This window comes from Frankliniella occidentalis, unplaced genomic scaffold (assembly GCF_000697945.3).
Source record: "Frankliniella occidentalis isolate FOCC.00 unplaced genomic scaffold, Focc_3.1 Scaffold36, whole genome shotgun sequence".
In the NCBI taxonomy this organism is placed as follows: Eukaryota; Metazoa; Arthropoda; class Insecta; order Thysanoptera; family Thripidae; genus Frankliniella; species Frankliniella occidentalis.
In genome coordinates, this window is record NW_026267166.1 from 2115640 (window position 1) to 2139945 (window position 24306).

The 24306-nt window shown below is 44.7% G+C and overlaps 7 protein-coding genes across 9 annotated transcripts in view; 4 read left to right on the forward strand and 3 right to left on the reverse strand.

Moving 5' to 3' along the window:
* The first annotated feature begins 63 nt into the window (after window positions 1-63).
* On the forward strand, window positions 64-1724 carry LOC113208041 (arylalkylamine N-acetyltransferase 1). Its single transcript, XM_052266188.1, has 2 exons — window positions 64-594; window positions 670-1724. The coding sequence occupies exons 1-2, from the start codon at window positions 97-99 to the stop codon at window positions 841-843; spliced, it is 672 nt and encodes a 223-aa protein (XP_052122148.1). The 5' UTR covers window positions 64-96; the 3' UTR covers window positions 844-1724.
* On the reverse strand, window positions 1336-4242 carry LOC113208040 (V-type proton ATPase subunit D). The gene is made up of 6 exons (XM_026424871.2): window positions 4087-4242; window positions 3505-3622; window positions 3280-3427; window positions 2971-3186; window positions 2809-2887; window positions 1336-2683 (listed from the first exon to the last, which is right to left on the reverse strand). Exons 1-6 carry the CDS (start codon window positions 4125-4127, stop codon window positions 2548-2550), a joined length of 738 nt encoding a protein of 245 aa, XP_026280656.1. The 5' UTR covers window positions 4128-4242; the 3' UTR covers window positions 1336-2547.
* Window positions 4243-4401: 159 nt separating this feature from the next.
* LOC113208038 (dnaJ homolog subfamily C member 11) lies at window positions 4402-7938 on the forward strand. Its single transcript, XM_026424868.2, has 11 exons — window positions 4402-4573; window positions 4882-5011; window positions 5098-5242; window positions 5379-5489; window positions 5595-5740; window positions 5832-6023; window positions 6130-6340; window positions 6424-6732; window positions 6811-7051; window positions 7229-7358; window positions 7450-7938. Exons 1-11 carry the CDS (start codon window positions 4493-4495, stop codon window positions 7470-7472), a joined length of 1719 nt encoding a protein of 572 aa, XP_026280653.1. The 5' UTR covers window positions 4402-4492; the 3' UTR covers window positions 7473-7938.
* Window positions 7939-8009: 71 nt separating this feature from the next.
* Window positions 8010-11475, reverse strand: LOC113208035 (nucleobindin-2). 2 transcript variants are annotated; one of them, XM_026424866.2, is made up of 8 exons: window positions 11323-11475; window positions 10897-11025; window positions 10670-10780; window positions 10347-10583; window positions 10093-10266; window positions 9905-10007; window positions 9446-9783; window positions 8010-9356 (listed from the first exon to the last, which is right to left on the reverse strand). In XM_026424866.2, exons 2-8 carry the CDS (start codon window positions 11020-11022, stop codon window positions 8847-8849), a joined length of 1599 nt encoding a protein of 532 aa, XP_026280651.2. In that variant the 5' UTR covers window positions 11023-11025; window positions 11323-11475; the 3' UTR covers window positions 8010-8846. The 2 variants fall into 2 exon arrangements, with proteins under 2 accessions (XP_026280651.2, XP_026280650.2); XM_026424865.2 differs by having other exon boundaries at window positions 11220-11436.
* Window positions 11476-11646: 171 nt separating this feature from the next.
* LOC113208037 (hexosaminidase D-like) lies at window positions 11647-15100 on the reverse strand. The gene is made up of 7 exons (XM_026424867.2): window positions 14387-15100; window positions 13986-14305; window positions 13695-13903; window positions 13364-13617; window positions 13099-13287; window positions 12762-13000; window positions 11647-12652 (listed from the first exon to the last, which is right to left on the reverse strand). The coding sequence occupies exons 1-7, from the start codon at window positions 14703-14705 to the stop codon at window positions 12419-12421; spliced, it is 1764 nt and encodes a 587-aa protein (XP_026280652.1). The 5' UTR covers window positions 14706-15100; the 3' UTR covers window positions 11647-12418.
* Window positions 15101-15209: 109 nt separating this feature from the next.
* On the forward strand, window positions 15210-22271 carry LOC113208039 (N-acetyl-D-glucosamine kinase). The gene is made up of 7 exons (XM_026424869.2): window positions 15210-15383; window positions 19308-19392; window positions 19476-19716; window positions 20825-20935; window positions 21048-21171; window positions 21243-21710; window positions 21805-22271. The coding sequence occupies exons 1-6, from the start codon at window positions 15352-15354 to the stop codon at window positions 21700-21702; spliced, it is 1053 nt and encodes a 350-aa protein (XP_026280654.1). The 5' UTR covers window positions 15210-15351; the 3' UTR covers window positions 21703-21710; window positions 21805-22271.
* A 1053-nt stretch (window positions 22272-23324) lies between these two features.
* LOC113208033 (carboxypeptidase B) overlaps window positions 23325-24306 on the forward strand; it is a 7406-nt gene continuing 6424 nt past the window's right edge. The window contains exon 1 of one of the 2 annotated variants that reach the window (XM_052266186.1): window positions 23325-23651. In XM_052266186.1, the coding sequence (XP_052122146.1) occupies window positions 23524-23651 (128 nt within the window). In that variant the 5' untranslated portion in view covers window positions 23325-23523. The remainder of the gene's footprint in view (window positions 23652-24306) is intronic. The other variant, XM_052266187.1, reaches the window with a different exon arrangement.

Below are 24306 nucleotides of genomic sequence, written 5' to 3' on the forward strand. Positions count from 1 at the left end.
GGGGGGGTGTTCTCCACTGCGCAGCTGAACAAAGGAATCTTCTTTGCTGTTTACCCTTCCGTTATACACCGGGCACGCTCTGTTCTGTCTCGCAGGATGGATGCAGTGGTCGACGCCGAGCTGCGCCTGTCGGGCCCCATCCCTGAGGACCGCTTCGACGACGTGATCGCGCACCTGCGCTGGAGCTTCTTCGCGGACGAGCCGCTCAACCGATCCGTGGCGCTGTGCGAGCGCGGGCAGCCGCACCGCGAGCTGGAGGAGCACGCCCGCGCCACGCTGCGCGACAGCCTGTCCGAGATGGTGCTGGACACGACCACCAACCAGGTCGTGGGCGTGGCGCTCAACGGCGTGCTATTGCCGGGTGACCTGGACGAGGCGCAGTCCAAGCTATCCGACATGGACGACGCCAAGTTTCGGCGCATCTTCGGCTTGCTTTACAGCGTCAACAAGCGACTGGACTTGTTCGACGCCTACCACGTGGACCGCATCTTCGAGTGCCGCATCCTATCCGTGGACAACCGCTACCGAGGCCGCGGCCTGGCGCGCCAACTCTTGGAGCGCTCCATTGAGACCGCAAAGGCGGCCGGCTTCCAGGTAGGCCACCGTAGGCCGCACCGAGCTGGCTGAACTGTCGTGACTAATGTGTTCCCGACGTTCCCGTGTTTGCAGCTCGTGAAGGAGGACGCGACCGGGCTTTTCTCGCAGCGAGCGGCCGACAGCATGGGCTTCCAGACAGTGCACGAGCTCCCCTACGAGGAGTACAAGGACGAAGCCGGCAGGATCGTTTTTCCAATCGAAGCGCCGCATAAGAGCTTAAAGATTATGGTTAAAGAGCTGCGCTAAATAATACGTAGGGAGAATGGCTAACAAGAGGTGTGACCCACCGGAGCCGGGAATGAGGCCGAGTGAGGAGTGGTGAGGAGGCTCCAGCCTCTGGCGCCAGCCAGCGGCTTAGTGGCGAGCGCTTGGCGCCCGGAGTCGAATTTTGAAGAGATACCTCGGTTTCATCACATAGGTTGCCTAAGCGTTTTTTGGTGCGTCAGATCAATGTTGCCACTGATGTCTAACACCTCGGCCTTGCGCGGTCCCCATGACGCGACCGTACCCTCAGCGGTGTGTACAGGATTGGGACCACTCCAAATGAGCAATCTGTAACTCAGGAGTCGTCTAGGAATGACCCCCAGAATGATGTAGTTACTGCATATGTAAAGTAGTTGACTCGTCCAGCACAGTATGTATTGGAGCTACCTTTTACTAACCATTTTCACAATCATAGAAAGAAGAGTTAATTTAAAACGGCGCCAAATCAGTTGAAGTGAGTAAGTGAACAAATAATGAAATCAGTTAAAACATATATTTCATTTTGTTGTCCGGACAATAGAAAAAAAAAGAAGTACATGTGGAGTCACTTTTATTGCATTGAATGAATATACCTCTCGGTGTGACTTTTTTGATTCCCTTAAAAGAGAGTATTATGATTTCCTTACACACATTTATGGGAGGAATGGGTGGGATAAGCTGTATGCAAATTAGATTTGTTTCAAAAACACAAAAGATCATCGCCTATTAACACAGCAGATCTCACTTACAAGGGCATGGAGAGTTTGGGGTACTATAATGATAAACTAAAATATCAACAAACATTATTATCTAGAATACAGGCCCTCACAGGTTTATCAAACTTAAACCCTTAGAACTGATTAATTCCATTCCAAAACCAAAGATAATAAAAAATTACCAAAAGTCTGTTTCAGGCCAAAAATGCTTTCTTATCCTCAAAAAATGACGCACAGATGGCATAAATCACAAAAAAGCCTTCAACATAAACATTATATAAGCTGTGGTTCATAAAAGTAGGCATGACACAAACAATTTAAGGCTTGCTGTTGTAAAATACAGGCATTGGGTTTTTGTGTTAACATTCATAGGTCTACATTTAATAGAATGGTATACAAAATGGAATGTCAAAAACTCTTGAATTATACCACAGGGCAGATTCCCATTAACTAACCTGACAAAAATTAGTTTCAAAGCAATAACAGAGACAAATCAAATACATTCAAACTGTAATTGTCTCAACTTATAAGTACAAATAAATTTCACTCTAGCTGAATGAACCTTCTACAGGCAAAATTATACGGACTACTTCTAGTTGATTTTGAATATCCATGACTGCCAATAAACATTTAAATTTTCTATTTACAAGCAACATAATATGAAAATCTAGAACTCATAAGAGATAATTTTTTTGAAATTAAGCTCTGATGTGAGTATCCTTTATTCAACATATTTACAGATAACAATTTTAAATTCCATTTAGATGAGACATCTTCTATGAATTTACATATACAAGATATTAAAGAGCATACTTGAACTCTGAACAAAACTGGATGAAATTTACAAGGTTGAAGCGTTCAATCTATATACTCAAATGTTACACTTTGCCAACAAAACTCCTACCAAAGAACAAACCACTGCAATGATAAGATGGTACTAAATACCCAGTTTGTGAAAACCAATACTGATTTGATGTGGCACCATACTCTCTTAGAAGAGTAAATCTTCATCGCCTTCATCAAGCATGTTATTTCCATGAACATCAACTCCCTTGAGTTTCATATCCGCAAGGATGGCTTCAGCCTTTTTCCGAGCAATGCGCTTCTTGTCCTGAATCTTCTTTAGTCTGGCAAAAAAAAAAAAAAAAAAAAGGGGCAATGCATAAATTGGCCCAAAACAAAACAAAACAAATTGAAAAAAACATAACACACCCTGATCTAACATCAGAAAGGAATATTTATGACAACTGACCTGTAAAATTCTTCACGCTCTAACTCATCAAGCTCTGAGATAATGTATTGCAGAGTGCGCTCAATGCGAGGAATGATAACTGTAAAATCATTTACAGAAACAATAGATAACACCATGAAGATTTATAAATAATTCAAAGGTCTAAAATGACTTCAAGCTTACCGTGCTCAATGGCATTAACACGGCGATTTGTGATTTTGATTACTTCATCAAGAGTAACAAAAGAAGTTTGAAGAGAAGCAAGTTCAACCAGTAGTTTGACAGCTGCCTGGTAGTTCTTCTTTAGCTTGGCAAGCTGCTGTCCACCCCGAGCAAGACCAGCCAGCTCATAGCAGTCAGTACCATCCTGGTAGCATTCAAACACAGGCAGAGTGACACCTGCAAGTTAAAGGGACAGTTGGCATGATAAAATATTTCATACAAATACACCTATACAAGACGTATCAGACATAATATGTATATAGAGTATACCAGCAACATTGTCCTTCTTTGAACGGATTTTTATTTGAGCTTTCTGCACATTCTGCAGAACAACTTGATTAAAATCACCAGTAGTGAATTTAGCTTCGGCAAGAGAGAAAGCGGCTTCTTTCATCACCTCCCCCATCAAAGTCTTAGTCTGAAAGGTTTATGAAAGAGTAAGTAATAGTCCATTAAATGGAACTGGTTAATAAACTGTAGATGTGGTAAACTTACTTCAACAATTTTATTTAAAATGAGACGGAACCTCATTTGTAGAGCATCAGCCTTCTTCTTTAGCAAACTGTGTCCTTTCTGTGCACCTGTCAGACGAGACTTCATCATCGTCTGAGCCCTAAAAACACAGATTATTGTAATAAGAAAAAACAAGACGAGCACCCTATTGTGCAAAAAGAAAATTGTAAGAAAAATCATGCGCCATAAATCTGTACAGAAAATTGGTTGCCACAACAGAAAGGGGCAAAGAATAGAAGATTCATAGGACTCAAGAAATGTAGAGCTAATGACAGCAGAATTGATAAGGTTAGGATCACGTGGAAACATCAAAGAATTACTTCAATTTCAGTGACAATTTTCTTCCTCTAAAATTTTACGTACTTTCGATTCAGTTTCCAGGCTTTAAAAGCGATGAAACTTATAAAACAGTTAGATTATAGTGCCAGCTAGAACAACCATACAAAGGGCTGGACAAACACAAACCATGACTTTATTTCTATAAAGTGACCATAGGACACCAGATCAAGAACAAATATAGTATTTTAGGAGGCAAGAAGGATTTTAAATTAGAAATAAACTTACCCCCGAGAGGGGAAAATTGCCAGTCTATCCTTTCCAGACATTTTGATGTGTGATATCCAAGCAGAAAAGTCAGCTGACACAAACTCGATGGTCAGTCACGCGCTTTTGGCCATGAAATCACTGGGTGACTGAAAATTTCTGTAAAAGTCAAGGTAATGGTTCAATCGATAAATGATGTTTGAATGTGTTTCATTGCGAAGAACAAGCATTACAAGAAGAAATTAAAGTGAATTTTTATGCCATTTAGCTGTGTGTTTACAGCCGCAGTAAACGTTGTCACATTGGTACCAATGCGATCTGCGATTGATGTTACCACAAGGCACAGGAAAACAACAACAACAAGAATCACACCGCTGAAACGGGTTTGAAAAAGTGGACTTTGCTTAAAAGTCATATTTTGTTTACCATGACCGACGAAAATAATCTTGAACCTGACCGCAAAGCTAATGAAGACGATCTTTACACCTTTTTGAATCTTCCTAGAGATGTAAGTTTTTGGAATGTCTGTTGTCTAGATATTTGTCACTTTGAAGGTTGTACCCGGTTACCTAAATATAGCACATATGTTCCAGTAATGGAATTCATACTTAATTTTTGTGTGCCATAAATGATTTTCTTCGTCAATTACCTCTTAATTTAATTTTTACGAGGCATGTTTACCAATGTCGTCACAGCTGTCATCCTTTAACAAGATGAGAACTTAACCTCAAACTTTACACCTACAATTTCTGCTTTTCTGTCTCCAAATGTTGTCTGAAACATAAATCTTACATAAGATAATGTATAAATTTTCAGGCAACACCCGAGCAAATACAACAAGCCTATCGACATTTTAGTAGAATATATCATCCAGACAAGCACACTGACCCAGCAAGCAAGAAAGATGCCGAGACATTATTTCAGAAAACCAAATATGCATATGAAGGTGAATTGTCTTTTTTCGCCTGTGATAAATACATTATTTATGCCTTTCCAAGTTGTGATAAAGTATCCTGTTTTCTAATTTTGTAGTGCTTATTGATGAGGTGCAGAGGGCGATATATGATAATTATGGTCTGAAAAGCCTAGAGGAAATGAAACATGGCGACCAATGGGCTGTTGTTCAGAGAACTATGACACCTCAAGAAATTAGAGAGGAGTATGAGAGAATAGCACGGTAAGGATCTATACAAGATGCTCATTCTTGCAAATTTATTTTCTTAATTATTTCATCAGTTAACTCATATTGCATCATATTCCCCCTTTTCTATTTATCACAGAAATTGATCTTAATTTTTTTTAACATATTGCAGTGAACAAGAACAACGGCAGATGTACCTCCAAACCAGACCAAAGGGACTTGTAAAAGTACGAGTTAATGCTACAGATCTCTTTGATAGTTACCCTTATGATGTAGATACTGAGTGAGTATGCTAAGTATATAGTAATCAAGCCTTATGTTAAATTTAAAACCTTTTAATAGTATGAATATTATCCTCCAAATTTTAATTCACCTTCTGCATTGGCAGTGAGAAGATGTTTGGTGACAGAACAATAGACAAGTGGAGAACAGTAGAGGTTTCTGGAATGTCCTTTTATCAGTATATTGAAGCACCTCTCACAACCCGTAATATTCTATCACTATCAGGAGAACTTTCCACCCAAAATGGAACAGGTAATTCCAGGAATATTATACTAAAAAATAACACATTGCCCATAATTTTTTAATTTGCTTTCTTACTATCAAAGATTTCTTTTGTTTCCAGGCTCTGGTGTCTTATCACTTAGTATTCGCAGGCTTTTGTCAAATAGAGGTCGCATAGCATTCACAGTTGATGTTGGTAATGGACCAGTGTATTCCTTCAGTGGGTATAGTACCTTTGCAAAATACTACTTTTGTGACTATGGACTAGGATTTCATTTGGATCCTGAAGGAATTGGACTCAACTTACATTCAGGTATTGTGTGCTCTCTTTTATCTTTCATACAGATTTATAATTTGCACAGTATAATTTAATTATTAACAATTCTTGTTCTAATTTATGCGGTATTTAACATATACAGCTGTTGGTTTGAAGCTGGATGATCATCTAACAGGCCTTTTAGTATTTAAAGGGGAACGTGGCTATTCCTCTTTGAGCACTATTTTGCAATATCAGAGTGAAAAACTTTCTCTATCGTTAGGAGTTCAGTTTGGCATCCCAGATACCAATGTTAACATGAGCTACTCCCGAAGCATCATTGATGACTCATTTCGCCTTAAGTTTGGAGCAAGGTTAGCAACTACTATTCTGCTACAGTTATGTGAATGCTGTTGAAATAATTGGTTAAAATTTGCATATAAATGTATTTCCACAGATTTGGCACTTTAGGAGCTCGGATATCGTATGGTGCACAAAAACAAGTTACAGATCACAGCACTGTAGGTGCTACAGTCACAGTTGGTGTGCCTCATGGTGTTTCACTCACTTTGAAACTCACTAGAGCAGATCAGACCTACCTCTTACCAGTTCAAATGTGTGAAGATATTTTGCCTGCCCCTGTGTTTTATTCATCAATATTACCTATAGTTGGGTGGATTGTAATAAAAAAATTCCTAGTGGACCCTATGGTACGCAGTCAGGCAGAAAAGGACAAAGAGAAACAATACAGATTGAGAAAGAAACAGTATGTAATTGCTTGCATTTGTTTGTATTTGAAATTTTGCATTTTGAGGAAAGGAACTATGTGGAAATTTAATTACAGAATGGAGCAAAAACAAAAAGAAGCAGAGGCAGCTGTAAATCTGATGCGGGCTCAGTTTGAAAGGATTCGTTTGGAAGAAGAAGGAAGAAGAGGGTTGGTCATTGTGGAGGCAAAGTATGGAAGAATTATTGCTAGCGGTGATAGAGCTGATAGTTTGGACCAATCTGAAGTTATTGACGTAACTGTACCAATGCAGTGTCTTGTGAAAGATTCCAAACTTATTTTGCATGAACCCTCTAAGGTATGTTCTTTTCATCTCTAGTTGTATGTATGTTGTATAAGAATACAAAGAGTTGTGATAATTTGTTGGGGAATCTGATTTTTCTCACAGCAGAACAAACAATTTTTCTATTTTATACAGTGCATTATTTAGTTCTATTTTAATGTTTGTTTTATTTATCCAAATATTTCATTTCAGAGTCAGCTTCCTGGGTTTTATGATCCTTGTGTTGGTGAAGACAAACAGTTGTGGGTGCAGTACCTTTTCCACAATAATGCTCATGAAGTTACAGTGAAGGATAGTGAAAATTTGAGGATACCGAAGACTTGTAAGGACACTTGGATCACCTATCTTTTTTTACTCAAAAGCTCAAAAAATTGCAGTGCACCGATAAATAATTGCCTTCTTTTTATTTTTAGCTCATCGTGTTAATAAATCTTGATGCTGCTAATGGAAGGCCACTTGGCAGTTTTTAGTGTTTCAACCCTGGATGTTAGCAGGTAATTATTTAAGGCTGATGCATCAAGTAGATAGATCAATCTATTGTAATTGTGATCATTACAATCGTGCAAAACTTCAGAGACCAGATCATCCAAACAATTCTTTCGTCATACTGGGTTTGAACTACTCCAAATCTAGTCCCTTACCAACCATTCATGTTGGTCTATAACCATTAATAGTGGGTGGTATTTAGCTGTCTGTATAACCCATTGTTTTAATGTGGTGTAGAGTAAAATTGTAGGCGCAAATTTATGCAGTTATCCAGTTAAAGGCTGTGAACTGTATTTCTTAAAGCCACCACAGGAAGTCAACTGTGTGCATTGAATTGTTGTTGAATGATGTACATCTTCCTATCATGTGGATTACATGTTGTTGTTATGTTTGAATACATTGCTTCCAAAACATGAGGATGTAGTACTTTTTACATGAAATCCATGTCCTGCTTAAGCTCTAGACCGAGATCAGGAAAAAATTAAAGTGCAGGATAGAATCATTTATTTTAACACAGCACATCATACATATTGAAAAAATGTTTGGCACATCCAGGGTTTCCAGCAATTTAGAATATCTATGCAACCAGTTCCAATCAAAAATCTTACAATGGATGAAATGAATTCTAATTATTTATGAAAATAAATGTGCAATTAATGAAACTACAATCTTGATGGACAGATTGTGATTATTAGGGAACTGGAAATACTGAGCTGGCAAGTTAAATGCATTTCACAACTTTAACACACAAAGAAAAACAAAATGGTCTAAAACAGTGGTAAATTAAATCCACTTTGTACATGGTAACCGTTCAACAAACCCAATTATATGCTTCAAGCAATGGTTGGGTTAGTTTTGTACATTTTTACTTGCTAAACAAGAAAATAGATTAAACGCAAAACTTAATATGAACCGTTTTCTTAAAAATCAGTCTAGAGAGCACTACCATGTACAGTCAAACAAAATCCTCTCATATAAGTATACTACTTTAATGAAACAGGACAAGAGGAAGTCTCCTTTCATACTCCCTAAATAAATTTCTTCAGCCTGCAAAACTGATAAACTAAAATAGATGTGATGATAAAATGTGGCAACAAGATTGTTTTGATAGGCCAGAGAGAAATCGTAATTTGGTTATCACAAAAATAAGATTGTCTAAAAAATGTTTGAAAATTAGACCTGTTTGACTACTTGACTTGGCTGTTCAGGACCGTTGTTACTATTGACACTAGGTTGTGCTGCTGCCTGAGGTGGTTGTGGTACTTGCTGATTGGGTTGTGCTGATTGATGACTTGCTGCTGCTTGCTGAGAAGCGATATGACTATTAGCAGAGCCTGCTGGTGAAGGCTGGTTGTGAAGTGGCTGCGCGGGAGGCTGGAACTGATGTTGCTGACCCTGATAAGGTTGACCTTGGTACTGCTGAGGAGGAGGGGGAGCTTGGAATTGTTGTGGATGACCTTGCTGTGGGTGGGCTTGGAACTGTTGGGGCTGTCCTTGCTGTGGGTGGGCTTGGAACTGTTGGGGCTGGGGCTTGGAACTGCTGGGGCTGTCCTTGCTGTGGGTGGGCTTGGAACTGTTGGGGCTGTCCTTGCTGCGGGTGGGCTTGGAACTGTTGCGGCTGTCCTTGCTGAGGGTGGGCTTGGAACTGTTGGGGCTGTCCTTGCTGCGGGTGTGCTTGGAATTGCTGAGGGTGACCCTGTTGTGGATGACCCTGGAACTGCTGTTGAGCGTGTCCCTGTTGTGGGTGACCCTGGAACTGCTGTTGGGGATGACCTTGGAACTGCTGTTGAGGGTGTCCACCATACTGCATATTTTGTCCGTGATATTGAGGGAGCTGTAATACAGTAAAAAATATTTTAAGTGGTTAAATTGCTCTAGTTTTATTATTATAATTAGTTTGATAGATTGTAATAAAGATTGTACCCTGCCATCAGCAATCATAGCTTCAATTTCATGTTGCCTCTGCATCTCAAATTTATGGTACTCTTCAGGGGTATATGCTTGTTGCTGGTCCAAAGTTTCCCATCCTGGATCACTATTGAAATCCTTCTTTTGTGTCTGAGCAAGGAACTCTTCATAACTGATGAGGCCATCTCTATTAACATCTGCCTCCTGGAAAACATGTTCTCTCATTCGTTCCATTTCTTCAACTCTCTCCCTCATATCATCCTCAGGAGCTCCAGCTTGGTACATTTTGTCTAATTCTTTTAAGAATAGTGCTTTCACTTCATCAAAATCCCATACTCCATTTCCATCCAAATCTAGAAGGATAATGAAAGGTAAAATTATTCTCTATCTACTAACTACCTGCTAGAATGTTAATTCCATGTTTTCATCTAATCTTGTCATGGCATCTAGAAATTTAGATGAAAACCACCTTACCATGCAAATAAAAGAAAGTTTTGGGATCAAATTCTTGGTTTTCCATATGATCACTTTTCTCCCATACTTCTTCAAGCTGCGGCTTGCTTATAGGATGATGCAACTAAAACATAAGATTACAATCAATTAATAAAGACAATTTTTAACAGCTCCAAAGCATTAAGAAGGAAAAAATCCCCAAACATTACAGGATCATGTTTTTTATGCTTCTCTTCCTTATCATGCTCTTGTGCCTCAAACTTTTTCTTCTCCTCTTCAGTCATGTTCTTGACCTTTTCATGCTTTTCAAATTCTTTCTGCATCTCATATTCCTTAAATTCTTCACGTCTCTTCTTATCAGCTTCTGCTAGGTCCTTCGTTGTCTGGAAAACAGTTCAATGGCATTGAAGCAATCAAATCACAGCAAATAAGAATTTCCCTTAATTTGTATAGAGAGACCTACCTTAGCTATGAGTCTTCTCAAGTCCTCTATTTCAAATGTGTCAGGATTGCCATCATCTATATGTTCTGGGTCTGGAACACTCTGAATTCCTAGGTGCTCTGTGTCCATGCCATGCTGCAGCTCATACGCTTTCCGAGCATACTTTCTGAGTCGTTCCATTTCAGTTCTTTTCACTTCATCAAGACGGGACCGGACTGCATGGCTCACATATTCCAGTTCATGAGCTATTTTTCCAGACTGAAATAAAAGTTGCCAATTCACTTTGTTTCTTGTCTCAACAGTCAAAGTGTGTTTGTGTTGCAAATATTTATTTTTGTTATTACCCTTATATCAGCATCTTCAGCTTTTTGTAACTTTTCTCGGAATTGAGGATCACTTTCTAGAGCTTGCACAACTTCCTTCAAATATCTGTCATATTCCACATTGAAATCATCCTAAACGATGCAGACACAAAATAACAAAATCACATTGAAATATGTCATATATGCAAAAAAAAAAAAAAAGAATCAAGTGAACAAATTTTGGGGTGAAGTTTAATCAATTACCATACCTGAGCTTCATGATCTGCACTGTTAATGTCATTAGGACTTTTGGTGGTGCTTGAGGTCACAGGTGGAGCCACAACTCCATTTAGTGTCCATGTTATTGTAAAAATAAAAATTGCTGAGAACTTCATGGCCTATGTAGAGTAAAATAAAATAAAATCACATGATTTAGCCAAAACACGAAATGTTGGAGTCAAAATAAAAAATGATAATAACTAGTAGTATTCAGGGGTGCCTAATTTTCTGTCTAAAGAATATATTTAGGATGTTTCAATTTTAAATAAAAATAGAGAGCTGTTATATTCATTCCATTATGGAACAACCTAACCTTGAGTTAACGCTGTTGCGGAGTTTCCGAACATGTAGCAAGGAAACCGAATAGGATCAATTTGTTTGCTTTCCCCTGTCAACCTGCTAGATAGTTTACTCACTAGGACACGTGTAATGCTGCAATTGAACCACGTAAGCCCTACCAGTGTGCCAATATGTTTACAAACGCATCCTTTTCCTTTTGTCACAGTCGTATGTTGTGTTGTCGTCAGCTCTTCACCTCCCCCCTCCCCCTTTATGGAACCAACATTCACATTCGGTTTGCACGCACCGGAAGTGGCTGCTCCTTATTGTCGATCCTTGGTAGGTGGTACTAATTCAAACGTTGTAGGAGGACTTACTTGGGGCTTGGGCTTGGGAGAAAGGCATCTAAAGAAAGAAAGATGTCATGCCCAAACCTGGGCCTAAACTACCCAACAAGCGAAGAGGTATAAACATGTTTATTTGTTCCATTTAAGAAATATGTACAATTATTTTATGAAACAATTTCAATTTTTCAGATACCTAGGAAAAATTACTTTTACACATCTCAAATTTAATCTACCATATTCTCTTACAAAAGTTTGTGTAAAACTTTCTATTACAATGGAAATGACTAAAGTAATATCACATTAACGAAACAAAAGAGCGAAACATGAGACAGTGAAAATGGAAATGAATCAGGAAAATTGAAGATGAACAAATTTACTCGTCGAAACTTACACTTACATTTCAGTCTCATTTTTCACTTTTCATGGAGAGACCTAAACACGATCAAGAAAGAGGATGGACACACATAAAGATCAAACTTTCAATTTAAAAGGCTGAAGACATGCAGCTTTTCATAAAATTGGAGATTACTTGTGCAGATAAAATAAAGTAAAACCACTATATAACTAAAAACAAACAAACAAAAAAACTTGTTTTATCTGGTTTTTGTTAGGTTTTACTCAAAGAATCTTTACGTTGATTGCCAATTAGAAGGGCTTTATCAGCTTAAGGATCTTAACATCTTAACATATTAACATATTAACGGATGCATTTTCATTATATTTAGCACTATGGCAATATGTTAACATGTTAAGATGTTAAGATGTTAAGATCCTTAAGCTGATAAAGCCAAGGTACTGATTTAGTTGTGCAAAATAAGGAAAACTTGGAAGTCAATAATTAGCGTTCTGATGTTTCAAAACAGAAAATGAGTATTCTTTCATATCCTCATAGATCAGGGTGCATATTGAGCGGTCGTCTTGGCCAATCCACTCTCATAAGCAATTTATCTCGAGCTGTCCATAGGTCGTCCAAACGTTTTTCATACGGTTGTATGTTTGTCTCAATCCATTCCCCAGTAGTGTATTTATCATAGATTTCACCACCAACATGTCGGAATTCAGTTTTCAAATTCATTAGTTCCATTTTAAAGCGGTCAATATCACCAGTGGCTGCCTCAACCTGAAGAATATTCAAAAATAAAATTATTGTAACTGAATTATTTTGTAATTTAAATAACCAATGTAAATATGGGTTGAAGATGAGATTGGTCAGGTGGAGGGCTCCCTACCTGATGAGGGTTTGAGAAATTCCATTTTATATTTTCTTGACTCAACCAGCCTCGTGCAACAGGATTGTTTATTCCCGTTACAGGACTGTCAAGTTCATTTTTCAGAAGGTAAAATCTTTGAGCTATGTTGAAGACCCGTCCTCCTGGAAAGGCACATTGAGAGCCACCACCGTGAGGTGGAAAAGTGATGTCACATTGAAGCAGGTCTAACAGTTTTGATGGTGTGTCAATAAAATAAGCTGAAATGGAAAAATGATTGTATATCATTGTTACATCCTAACAAATTCTGGAGTTTAATAATAAATATGCGATAGTTAAGATGGAATTCTGGCCTTACTATGCTTATAATTTTGGATATAGTACAGATTCAAAATGAGTGATGGAATACCAACTGGTAAGAGTTCACACAGAACTGAAAAGTGGTCATAACGCTGCCAGCCTGTCATCATGATACCCCTAAAATTGACTTGATGTTTGAACTGCTCCACAATAGCCATCCAAGACATGTGGTTTTCCAAATGATATGCTGAGGGCATAATGAGTTATTAGTATCACCACAAATATTAGGTTGTGAGTACACATACTTTTATTTTGATACATACTAAAGTTGGTCAAAAGTTGGTCTGGTCCTGTGGCACCCTTGAAAGCAGATGCAATCCATATATTCTTGAAATTATGGGCATACATACTCCACACGTCAGAAGTTATATGCATAAGAATGTTTGGATGGTAATTCCATACCACAGGTTCTACCCACTGAGAAATGCCAGATTCAAGCAGTTCTGCAAATGTAAGAGTGCGGAACATATCTTCCCACACCAGCGGCATTACATGAGGATGGGTTGTGCGAACATATCTGCAAAATTGTACGTTTTAAGGACTTATCTAATTCAAATGCATTATAATGACAGAAATTAGACCTAACTATCTTACTTTGCCACACTCTTTACGTGGTGGAGGAAGAGTTGACCTTTTTTCCAATTCTCTTGCTTCAGTTTTTCAATGCATCGTGCACATCTTCCCACTTCATATACCTCATCTGATCCAATGTGAAGATATTTTAAATTTGGATGCATAGACACTACTTGGTCAATCATAGCATGTAGTACTTTCATAGTTTTATTGTGAGTTGGACATAAAGACTGTAAATAATTATTAAGATTAGAAGTTACACAGTGAGTAAAGGTAAAATGCACTGAAAATGACAAACGTTGTGGTACTTACTCCTGCATTTGAGAAAACTTCTCTCATATCCATATTTTGCTTCAATTTTAAGAAAAATTCAAGATGACCAAAAGTTTGTATGAGAGGAATCACTTCTATTTTGTTAACTTCAGCTAAACGCAAAATCTCTTTGATATCAGAACCAGAATATGCATTGTAGGCTGGCACATTTTCAAAGTAAGGTCCTGAGTAAGGAAACATGTCTTCATACTCCATCAAGATACCATTAGCTCCATGCATTTTCAGAAACGGAAATAAATCTTCAAAATAGGAAACTTTTGGAGGGGCTCCCTTTAAATCCAAGTGTACAACCCGATATTCTGGAAAAAAACAAAACATAGAATGAAATCAAGCTAAAATTATTCTTTCTACTGTCTAGCAATCAATTCACATCTTCATACCTAAAGTGTGCTCTGTGTCACGAGACATTTGAGATGAGGATGGATCTTTCTTCATATTAATACCGGCAAGAAGTAATTGTTCTTTCTGTCGTTGCTGTAATAAATGAGCATGACTTTGAGTCATGTACTCATTTTCATCAGAGGAGAGGTGTACTTTGGCAGTTTTAGGGGATTTATCTTTCAATGAATCAAACTTTGCATGCTCGTTTCCATTCGATACACCATAAAGTAATAACATAATAGCAACCAATATTATTGCGATGAAAATATATCTAGAGCTTAATTTACTTAATCCTAAATGTTTCATTTTGATATACATAATTTAATGTAAAACTTCCTGTAGCCTAAAGATCAAGAAGAAGACATAGTTACAAATTAAACATCTAAAAGGTGAAAATTGAGGTGAGACTTCACATTGAAGATTAAACACCATTAAAATACAATAGCGACTTATCTATGCCTGAAATACGACATGAAATGAGATATTTTTCACACGAATCAACAAATGTTCGGAGGAAAGAAGCAGAAGACGGATCGAAGAGTGAATCGGAATCAAAACAAATGCTTTAGGCCGTCTTTAAAACATCTAGCAGACTACGGCTGGAGATGCGCCGGCTGGGAAACCTTACAAACAAATTCTACCATCAGATCATCACTGCGGTAGCCGTCCCGTTTTCAAGATACCGTCGCACTGCTCGAAATGAAATAGAGCGCAACTTGTCTTCATCACATGTTGACGGGCTGGTTGTGCATCGCGCCCGTCTCCTGCTCCGTGCGGACGAGCCGGTGCGTTGGCCAGCCTGGCTCACGGCGTCTGCCCGACATGCAAGTGTCAAAACAACAGCTGTTTGATAGTGGCCGCTTGATAATTCAGCGCTCCGCAGAAGCCCAACCAGTCCCTTCCGCGAGGGCGGCCAGTGAAGCGCGCGTGGGCGGCCGGACAGCACACCGAGCGGAGCAGGACCATGGCTGACATGATATTCGGGGGCATAGAAGGGTGAGTGGCGGAGTGGCGGAGCTGGGTGAAAGCAGACGGAAGGCGCGGTGGGCGCGACCCGTCGCAGCAGCCGGCCCGCGCCCCGGACCCGAGCAGAGATGGCTCTCCGCGGGCTGATCCTGGACCATACCGGGCCGCGAGCAGCGCGCGGTTTGAATTCGCGCGGTTTTCACGACTTTGAGGGGCAAGATAATCGGGGTGCATAACCTCTCGTCACAACCCATTTCATGGGGTCTCCTTTTGGGGGGATGGGTGGATGTTCTGTAATTTGCTTTATTTTATTGGAAATGTGGATGTGGGTTCAATGATCGGAACCATACCCCTTGATGGCCTCTCATTCGTGGTCTTCCCTCTTCGCTTTCTGGCTGCATGCTGGCTGCAGCCCGGGTGAGGCCCTATGTATCGTAGCTTATTGTTCAACTGGAAGGTTTAATGTGGGGCTGGAGGGCTCGCTCGGGACTCCGCGCGGCTTTATTGCCTAATCGTCGGTCCTATCCCAATCTTACTGGAGGAAGCACTTTCTCGTGGGCTCAAGACGGAGCCCCGTAGCGACTAGGAGCCCGTCATTTCGAACCCCGAACCCGTTTTCCGGATGACGTTAACCTCGGCTAGGCCCATAGCCCGACAAGCCCGCCGGTCCCGCGCGGGCCCCGCCTCGGGCCCCCACACCCGCGGCTGGCTCCGAAGGGGTTCCGTCTAGGGGCGGGGTGTGGCGCGGGTCGGCGGGCGGCGAGCGGTGTCTATTGCTCCGAAAGTAAGTCTGACCCATCAGGATCTCAATAATTCATGTCGCGCGCTATTGAGGCCCGAGCGGGGCTCAGCTCGGCTAGCTCGGCCTAGGCCCGGGTAAGGGGGGGGGGGGCGTCCAAGGTCGGCTAGCAGGGGCACGACCCGTCCCGTCGCGCGCCCACAGGAAAGTGTTCATGTACAATTTTTCGGGTGGGGTTCAACCGACTCCCTGAAAAACCGAGGTTCCATAAATGTGTGCATTGTGGTATTCGCAGCAGTACACGAGCAGTACACAGTTGAGAAGATGTCAGGAGACAGAATTTAGAAAATCCAAATGATGCCAAAATACTTTCGCCTTTCTCAGCGTATGTTTGGCAAGTTGTCAAAGTGCAAATTTCCGCGTCGTGGGAATCGCGTTGTCGGGTCAGAAGTCGGATAGTGCGTATACATTCAAGCCCCCCCCCCTCCCCCTGCCACGGACGATCGGTTCTATATTCAGACACATACGAATCTGAAGTCGCAGAGAAAAGCCTACGCCGCCCGTTGTGTTGGGTTGTCTTGTACCCACTCCCGCTGGTCTGTGCTCTTTCGCCGCATTTCCCTGTCATGTTGTTGCTCCCCCTCAATCCATCGAAACTTTCGACTCGTCAATGTGATTAGTCGAGGCCCAACTCAATTTAAACTTAACGGATCGAAGCACGTGGTCTTCCCTCCCCATTCAACTGGAGAGTAATCCTTCCCCGCGAGGAACACGAAAAGAATGGCTGACGCGTCCCATTGACATCGTAGGTCAAAGTGTGCCAAAATCGAAATGTCTTAAATTTCTCTAACTCGTTTCTGCAGTAATACTCGTTAGGGGGGTTGGGAATAACTCATTCCGAGGCGAGTAGATGGAGTTGGTGACAAAAGTTACCCCTGCCTCCAGTGCAGTTACAATGCAGCTGGTGACGGTGGTCGCGCGTGGCGGCTGTCCAGCTGTCCATCTCAATCCACCCTCATAGAGCACCGATGACAACAACGAAGAGTGAAGGGGTGACGGTGCCGTGACGGCGGCGTGACGGCGGCGCGCGGCACACAAGTGGCGACAGGCACGTGCTGGAGGGGGAGGGACTCCACTTCGCTGGGGTGTTGTTCAGAAGGCTGCGCCCCAAGTTCCGCTCAACGCAACACGGCTCCGCTCTGCTCCGCTCGGAGGAGCCTATCCGTGCCGGAGCCCATCCCATCCCATCCCTGGGGCCCCCGGGGTGTCTCCCAACTCTACTGCACCGCCCACCGCGGCACGTGCGAGAGAGTGAGAGTGAGAGTGACCGGTAGGGAGGAGCGAGAGAGAAAGCGAGTCGAGTAGCGTGGCAACTAGCACGCTCCACGTGCGGCTCGCCAGCCCGGCGCGCAGACAGACATCTCGAGGGTTTAGACCGGCCAACTACTGCGTAGTGGGGCCGCAGGAGGCAATAGACGATCAAGGCGGGCCCTTTCGTTAATGATCAAGCCGAGAAATTGGTCAAAAAGCGCAGGGTTCGGGTTCATTGCGCGTTCAAAATGAGAGACTAAACTCTTCGGAGCAATTTTCGAATCACGAGTCGCCGGAGGCGGAGGTAAAGGCAAGATGATGATTGCGTGCTCGCACCAGGTGAACGCACTCAAGTGTCGGGATGAAGACATCGCAACTGGCTCTCAGTCTTCAGTTTTTGAACTCGTTTTGTTAACGTCGAACGCTCCCCGTGCGACGAGAGAGAGACAGTCGGTGGACGGGTGTCGACAGTTTTGTCACGTGTAACTGATTACATGCGCAGACTACTCTTTGGACGGTGTCTTACCTACCCGACATTGAAGCCTTATTTTAATTTTGTCATTACGTTTTCTAACAGGTCAAATAATAAAACACCCAAGCAGCCCAAAAATTCTCATTTAAAAGAAAAAAAAATGGCGCCAAGTGTCATCAAGAAGTCTCCCTATCTCAGCTTATCGTTCATGAGCTTGACCATGAGATTTTTGATTTAGTTTTTTGAATCGGAACCGACGTTTCAAGGGCCAAAGTCAAGGGTATCGTTTGCCCTACGACAGAGCCATCACTCAGCGGTATGAGTACCTCTGTGTGTTTCAAGGCGATAGGTACGCGCGAGATAGGCTGCTCTAGGCCTAGGCTACTCTACGGTGTCGTTGGCATTCCCTTATCGGATTTGCCTGAAAACTCGACAAGAGTCGCGTTATTATCAAACCCCCCTGCCACAGCAGGGAAGATAGACAAATTGGGCAAAAGGAAGAGAGTAAAAACTGAGTTCCTCCTAATGCGGCTGAAATATTGGGCCTGGTCAAGGACTGCAGCACAGCACAAGGGTCATGAGGTCGGTGGGGCGCCGCAGGCCGCGGCAGCCTACATCCATTGACCGGCTCTATCTTATCTCGCCATGGACAAGCTGACCAAAACGAATTTCATGCATATCGTTGTTATTAGGGCAAGGGCGCGTAAACAAACTCGCGTGGTTTGTTTTTTAAGCGGTTCCCACTAAAATGTTTTTGGCTACGCAGAGGATGGATGGGTTGAAGGTTCTGATAGAGCAACCACGATGAGGAATATTGAATGTTTGAAGTTTCACACTATTTGCGAGGTCCAAAATGATGGCCGTCCTCTCCCGAGCAGAGACGGGCAACAGTGGCCGCGGCGTAGCTGGACCGGTTGTGGATTCAGGATCGCTACCTTTTGTCAACCTGATCGCGTCGCCACACCGTAAAAATTTGGCTTGTTCTGCTGTAACGAAGATTATGGATCAATTTTTCAAAAGAAGGACGTTGTTTATAACAAAAATTTGCCAAAAATATCAAAGTTTTGAAACGTAAAGAGTTTTAGCTTGACGTTTTAGATACTGATGTTGCTATATTTTGGTTGATGTTCAGACTTTTCCCAAACTAAAGGATCATCAGGGCAAAAGTTTTCACACTAATACAAAAATTCTAATTTGCCCTTTCAAAACAACGCTCTTTGTTTGAAGAATTTGGCCGGGAACGTCGGTTCAGAAAAAGATTTTTTACAGAGTCCAACACGCTGCGCAGTTTGGAGAAATTCCTCAACGTAAAAGTCGAGCGAAAAAGTGTGGGGTGGGGTCGGCCAGACAGACAGCTTTGACTTCTGTGGACCGCTCCCTCCCCCCCCTTTCGGTGTCAAATTAAACGAAGCCCTTCGCCTTACTGTTGCAGGGGTGCCACCCACTCCAGCTGCGCGCTGTTCGACGCCAAGGGCAAGAAGCTGACCGAGCTGAGCGGCCCGAACACCAACCACTGGGTGAGTGTCTCCGACAGTGTCATGTATGCAGCGAAGTCCCGCAAGTGGTGGCCGGGAGATGAACGCGTGCGTTGCGTGTGCAGGGCATCGGGATGGAGGAGTGCCAGGACCGCATCGCCAACATGGTGAACGACGCCAAGGCGCGCATCGGCCTGGACCTGGGCACGCCGCTGGCCGCCCTGGGGCTCAGCCTGAGCGGCTGCGAGGAGGACAAGACCAACCGCCTCCTGCAGGAGGGCCTGGAGAGGCGCTTCCCCACGCTCAGCAGCAAGTACGTCGTCTGCAGCGACACCCTGGGCGCAATCGCGTCCGCCAACGAGGGAGGTGAGTATGTGTTCGAGAGCCGCCCAGAAAGTACGTCCGTCGCTCGCCGTCACGGAACTGCGAGCTCTCGTAGCGCCTGGTAGGTAGGCAACATCTTGATTGCACTGCATGCGTGTATTGCGGGGCGGCCTACCACGAGTCTCACAGGCGCCGAACTTCCGTCACTTACATTTACTCTTGAGGAAAGCGGACGTACTTTCTGGACGATCACTAACGACCAGGAAGGAGGCCTCCTTCGCTTGCTGCAGCGGGAGCGGGCGTGCGGGAGTGAAGAGGTAACAGCCCTTTTGTAAATTGCACAGGATTGCTGCTCAATGTTCTGAAGAAATTGCTTCTTCGTCTGCCAAGTGGCTGTGGTAGTTGTACCGGGGTGGGTGTATCAGAGCAGACGTCGCATTGTTGCGGGATTGCACACCCTCTTGGGCTGCAGCGGCCATGGCGCATTGGGAAGAGGGAGTAGCTGCGGCGTCCGCTCTAATTCACCCCAAAGGTGTAGTGGAAGTTGTAAGGCACGCTCCGCACACCGGACGGGTTTGCCTATGTCGCTGGCCACGGCGCCGGACGCGCCGCCAGAGTGCGATACAGTGGGGGATGCCAATCAGCCACCTGCTGGACAGCATATTGAGCAGGCTTCGTAGGGAACTAACAGTGCCACCAGATACGCAATATGCGGCCGGAAATGTGTGGCGGCTGCCGGCGCCGCGCGGGGCAGGGTCCCTGTTCAGGTCCCCACCTCCTCACACTGACGGGACGGGGCCTCACCGGAGCGGAATGTGCCAAACAGTTTGGCGTCCTCGCCAGGCTTGCACACATGGGGCCCAGCTGCAGCCCGCCGTGGCTGGTGCTGCTGGTGCCGCGACAGTCGAGAGTAGGGAAGGGAACCCACACTGCTCGGGGCGGGGCGGGGCGAGGCGGGGCGAGGCGGGGCGGGGGTGAACAGGGAGTGGTGCTCGGTGCTGCGGGCGGGTCGGCGACCTGTCGGCGACCTGGAGCGTCTGTCCTGACTGACCTAATGCTGCTCGACACACTGCACGATTTGTTTGCGCGAATAAAACTCGAGGAAAAGGTAAGCAGGTGGAGACGATAAAATGTTTCAACTTTGTCACAGGCGGCATCGTCCTCATTTCCGGGACGGGCTCCAACGCGCTGCTCCTCAACCCGGACGGCACACAGGCGCGCTGCGGGGGTTGGGGCCACATGATCGGAGACGAGGGTAGCGGTGAGTACCCTCCCCCTTCTCGACCCCTCCTCTCCCTCTAGAGAACCTCGAGCCGAGGCCCCTAGAGAGCTGTCGCTCATGTCGTATGGTTCGCGATCGTTTATATTTTTAGCCTTCTGGATCGCCCACAAGGCGGTGTGTGGCATGTTCCACGAACAGGACAACTTCAGCTCGTTCCCCTACAACTCCGATACGCTGTGGAGGCTAATCCAGGAGCACTTCGACGTCGACAACAGGTCAGGATCTCTGTCTGCTGCTGATCCTTTGCGCCTACCTCGCACATCGTTTAACTCTGCCATGCCCTCAGGTTCAATCTCCTCAACCATGTGTACGACAAGTTTTCCAAATCCTACTTCGCCGGCTTGTGCAAACGGATAGCGGACGCCGCGCACGCAGGCGACGAGCTGTGCCTCTGGCTGTTCAGCGAGGCCGGCCGCGTGCTGGCCGAGTACATCCAGGCCCTGGTGCCCTCTGTCCACGCTGACCTGGTGCGGGCGCCCGGCGGCGTGCCCGTGGTGTGCGTGGGCTCGGTGTGGAAGAGCTGGGACCTGCTGCACGAGTCGTTCGTCGCGCAGCTTCGCCGGGGCTGCCGGAAGGGAGACGTGGTCCCGAACTTGACGCTCATGAGCCTCACCAGCAGTGGCGCCATCGGCGCCACCCTGCTGGCCGCCAAGAGTGTCTCCTTCTCCCTGCCCTGCGAGTACAGCGCCAACTACAACGTGTTCTTCGAGTACAAAAGCGAGCCTACGACTAATGGCAAGCTATGAACAGAATGGTGGGTCGAATCAGGCGAAAGGGGCGAGCTATCACCCTGTCACCTGCCATAGCTCACGGCCTAAGCTCACGAATTTCTTTTCGTTTTCCTCCAGACATCCTGCTGGCACTGGAGTGGAATCAAAAGGCCGGAAGAAATTGAAGATGTCATCTGGGAACCCAGAAGTATACAATGACAGTTGTTAAAGTGTTGGACTTGTTGCTCAAAACGTCTGTGTTATAGACGGGTTGCACCGAAGGTGAAGGGTAGTAGGTAGTTTGAGATTTTTTTTTTGGAGTCTGTCACTCCAGATCAGGAAAGGAATATGAATTTTCCCTTAAATGTTGCCATGAAAAAATCTTAGAGACACTCCAACAGGTAGACTGAATGAGCATAGTTAATGTAAGGGTTTATAAAACCCTAAAAAAACTGAGTACTGTACTGTATTATGTTTTCGTCGCACTTTCCCATGTTTTATTATTTTCTGTTATTATTCATCATTGTAATTACTCAGAGACCATGTCACTTATATTTTTAGGTTTGGTATGTGATAAGTTGATTAAATCATGCTTCCATTTTGAACGTGCCGCTTCTGTGAAACGGTGAGGGATATCTCCGGGCGAGGGGAGAACGGGAAGGCAGGGAGGTCTTGTTGCACTCAGGTCAGAGGTTGGGTTACAAGCACGGGCCGAGAACAGCTATACCCACCGCATTCAAGGGCATGGGGTATCGGCAGAGACTCGCGCACGAACCCTGTGACGCGGAGTATTTTCGAATTGTGGTTAGTTGGCTGCGGTCTGCGGCAAACGCAGACGAATGAATGGGTGCATCATTTATTGAATGGATGGCTTTGCACTGTAAACCCAACTGTGTAATAGTACACTCATACTTGGTTGTACTTTAAAGCACACACAAGGAAGTGTGTGCCTGGCATGCTACACAATAGGAAGTATGTACATGCGTGGCACACACTTGGAAGTGTGTACATGCGTGGAACACACTTGGAAGTGTGTACATGCGTGGCACACACTTCTTCGTGAGTGCTTTCAAGTACACACAAGGAAGAGTATTATGTACGCTGTTGGGTTTACAGTGTGGGGATAGGGCATTCCGCCCCAAAACGCAGTACGACGTTGAGGAAAGTGGTGTGGGTGTGTGCCGAAACCATTCGCTGTGCCATCTCAGTATTAATAATCCTACTTTCACAACTGGATGGAGAGTTCCTACCTGACAGCTGACAGTTTTTGTCTCCAGCCGCAGCGCAATTTCTGAGCGATAGTGATAGTTTCAATTACAGTATCGTTTTTATTATGTATTTATTGGTCGTGTCTCCTTGACCGGGGGCTCGGCCAACCACGCCGACTGCTGTGAGAACGAGTGTGCTGTCGTTAACCTGTAATCGATCCGAAGAGGGTGGGGTTCTGCGGAGGTTTTGCTGTTGGTTCTCAGTGCCCAACGCCTCGGGCTGGTGGATGTTTAGCGTAGCAGGGACTTGGACTTACCACCGATTGACGTACTCGTCCGAGCTCCGGTCGGGCGGCGCCGGGCTCGGGTACCGGGTAGCCGTGTCCCGCGCCTTGCCCGGCCCGAGTGCGATAGCGCCAGCGTGCGCCAGCGCCACAGGCTGGGCGGGCCGGCGGCCGGCGGGCGGACGGGCAGGCAGACGGCACGCCGGGGCGGCAGCGCGGCAGCGCCAGCCGGTCCAGACACACCGGCTCTGCGGGAGCTCTGCTCGCCAAAGGCGTTTGGCGCCAGAAGGGGCGACGGTCGCGACGGTCTCGGAGTAGCTGAGCGAGTGGGTGGCGCCGCCGACAGCCGCCGCGACACGACCGGGATGGCACCCTGCTCGGCACTCCACGCCGGCGCCCTGCTCGGGCTCGCCGGGCACCTGCTGATGCACCTGCTGCTGCTGCTGTCCAGCGGAGCCCGCGCCCAGGAGGTGTCGGCGAGGTCTTACACCAAGTAAGTGTCGCGATAAAAACGCATTGGCATCCGTTTACTGCTCGACCCGCTTAATGTAAATAGGGACAATTTTTGTACCAGGGAATATTAAGTTTTCAAGCACAGCACACGTTTACAACATCCTATGTGTTACTTTTTTTTGGAGGGACAAATTGGACTAGCATTATCATAACATGGAGTGATGAGCTTAAAACGTCACCCTTTTAAAGATGGGCCTGCGTCCATGTTTTGGAGAGACCGGTGGCTGTGTGATAGTGCTTTTCATATTGTTCATGAGTTTATTAGACAATTTTAGCCCGTGTCATAGGTTAGCACACGCAGGGTCACATAACAACCCCAATTGCAAGCTTTAAAAAGGTTTTAAAAAAGCGCTAATATGTTGTCGAATTAAATAGCTATTATGGAGGGCTCCGACAGCAATTTTAGCACAGCCGTATGCAATAGGACTGCTGACCCGACGAGGCACCCCGCAGCCGAGTGTGGCAGGCAGCCCTCAATGGCAACGCTACCGGGTTTGATATTGACAGCCCACCTAACAGGGGCCCCTGTGTTGCAAGGGGAGGCAATCCCGCAACACACAGGGGTTTAGCAGTACAGTCTATCCGGCAGGGGCCCCTGTGGCGCGTGCAGTAGGCAATCCCGCAACACACAGGGG

What these genes read in the sequence shown, in the direction of transcription:
- LOC113208041 (XM_052266188.1), top strand. Translation starts at nt 97, where the DNA reads ATGGATGCAGTGGTCGACGCCGAGCTGCGCCTGTCGGGCCCCATCCCT. An exon ending in CAAAGGCGGCCGGCTTCCAG is followed by an intron (nt 595 to 669) that starts GTAGGCCACCGT and finishes CCGTGTTTGCAG; the next exon opens with CTCGTGAAGGAGGACGCGAC.
- LOC113208040 (XM_026424871.2), bottom strand. Translation starts at nt 4,127, where the DNA reads ATGTCTGGAAAGGATAGACTGGCAATTTTCCCCTCTCGGGG. An exon ending in TTTTAAATAAAATTGTTGAA is followed by an intron (nt 3,428 to 3,504) that starts GTAAGTTTACCA and finishes TAAACCTTTCAG; the next exon opens with ACTAAGACTTTGATGGGGGA. An exon ending in AAAGAAGGACAATGTTGCTG is followed by an intron (nt 3,187 to 3,279) that starts GTATACTCTATA and finishes TTTAACTTGCAG; the next exon opens with GTGTCACTCTGCCTGTGTTT.
- LOC113208038 (XM_026424868.2), top strand. Translation starts at nt 4,493, where the DNA reads ATGACCGACGAAAATAATCTTGAACCTGACCGCAAAGCTAATGAAGAC. An exon ending in TTTTGAATCTTCCTAGAGAT is followed by an intron (nt 4,574 to 4,881) that starts GTAAGTTTTTGG and finishes ATAAATTTTCAG; the next exon opens with GCAACACCCGAGCAAATACA. An exon ending in TGGACTCAACTTACATTCAG is followed by an intron (nt 6,024 to 6,129) that starts GTATTGTGTGCT and finishes TAACATATACAG; the next exon opens with CTGTTGGTTTGAAGCTGGAT.
- LOC113208035 (XM_026424866.2), bottom strand. Translation starts at nt 11,022, where the DNA reads ATGAAGTTCTCAGCAATTTTTATTTTTACAATAACATGGACACTAAAT. An exon ending in CTGAAGATGCTGATATAAGG is followed by an intron (nt 10,584 to 10,669) that starts GTAATAACAAAA and finishes CTTTTATTTCAG; the next exon opens with TCTGGAAAAATAGCTCATGA. An exon ending in CTATGATTGCTGATGGCAGG is followed by an intron (nt 9,357 to 9,445) that starts GTACAATCTTTA and finishes ACTGTATTACAG; the next exon opens with CTCCCTCAATATCACGGACA.
- LOC113208037 (XM_026424867.2), bottom strand. Translation starts at nt 14,705, where the DNA reads ATGTATATCAAAATGAAACATTTAGGATTAAGTAAATTAAGCTCTAGA. An exon ending in CACGTAAAGAGTGTGGCAAA is followed by an intron (nt 13,618 to 13,694) that starts GTAAGATAGTTA and finishes ACAATTTTGCAG; the next exon opens with ATATGTTCGCACAACCCATC. An exon ending in TATCCAAAATTATAAGCATA is followed by an intron (nt 13,001 to 13,098) that starts GTAAGGCCAGAA and finishes TTTCCATTTCAG; the next exon opens with CTTATTTTATTGACACACCA.
- LOC113208039 (XM_026424869.2), top strand. Translation starts at nt 15,352, where the DNA reads ATGGCTGACATGATATTCGGGGGCATAGAAGG. An exon ending in GCCCGAACACCAACCACTGG is followed by an intron (nt 19,393 to 19,475) that starts GTGAGTGTCTCC and finishes TTGCGTGTGCAG; the next exon opens with GGCATCGGGATGGAGGAGTG. An exon ending in CACTTCGACGTCGACAACAG is followed by an intron (nt 21,172 to 21,242) that starts GTCAGGATCTCT and finishes CCATGCCCTCAG; the next exon opens with GTTCAATCTCCTCAACCATG.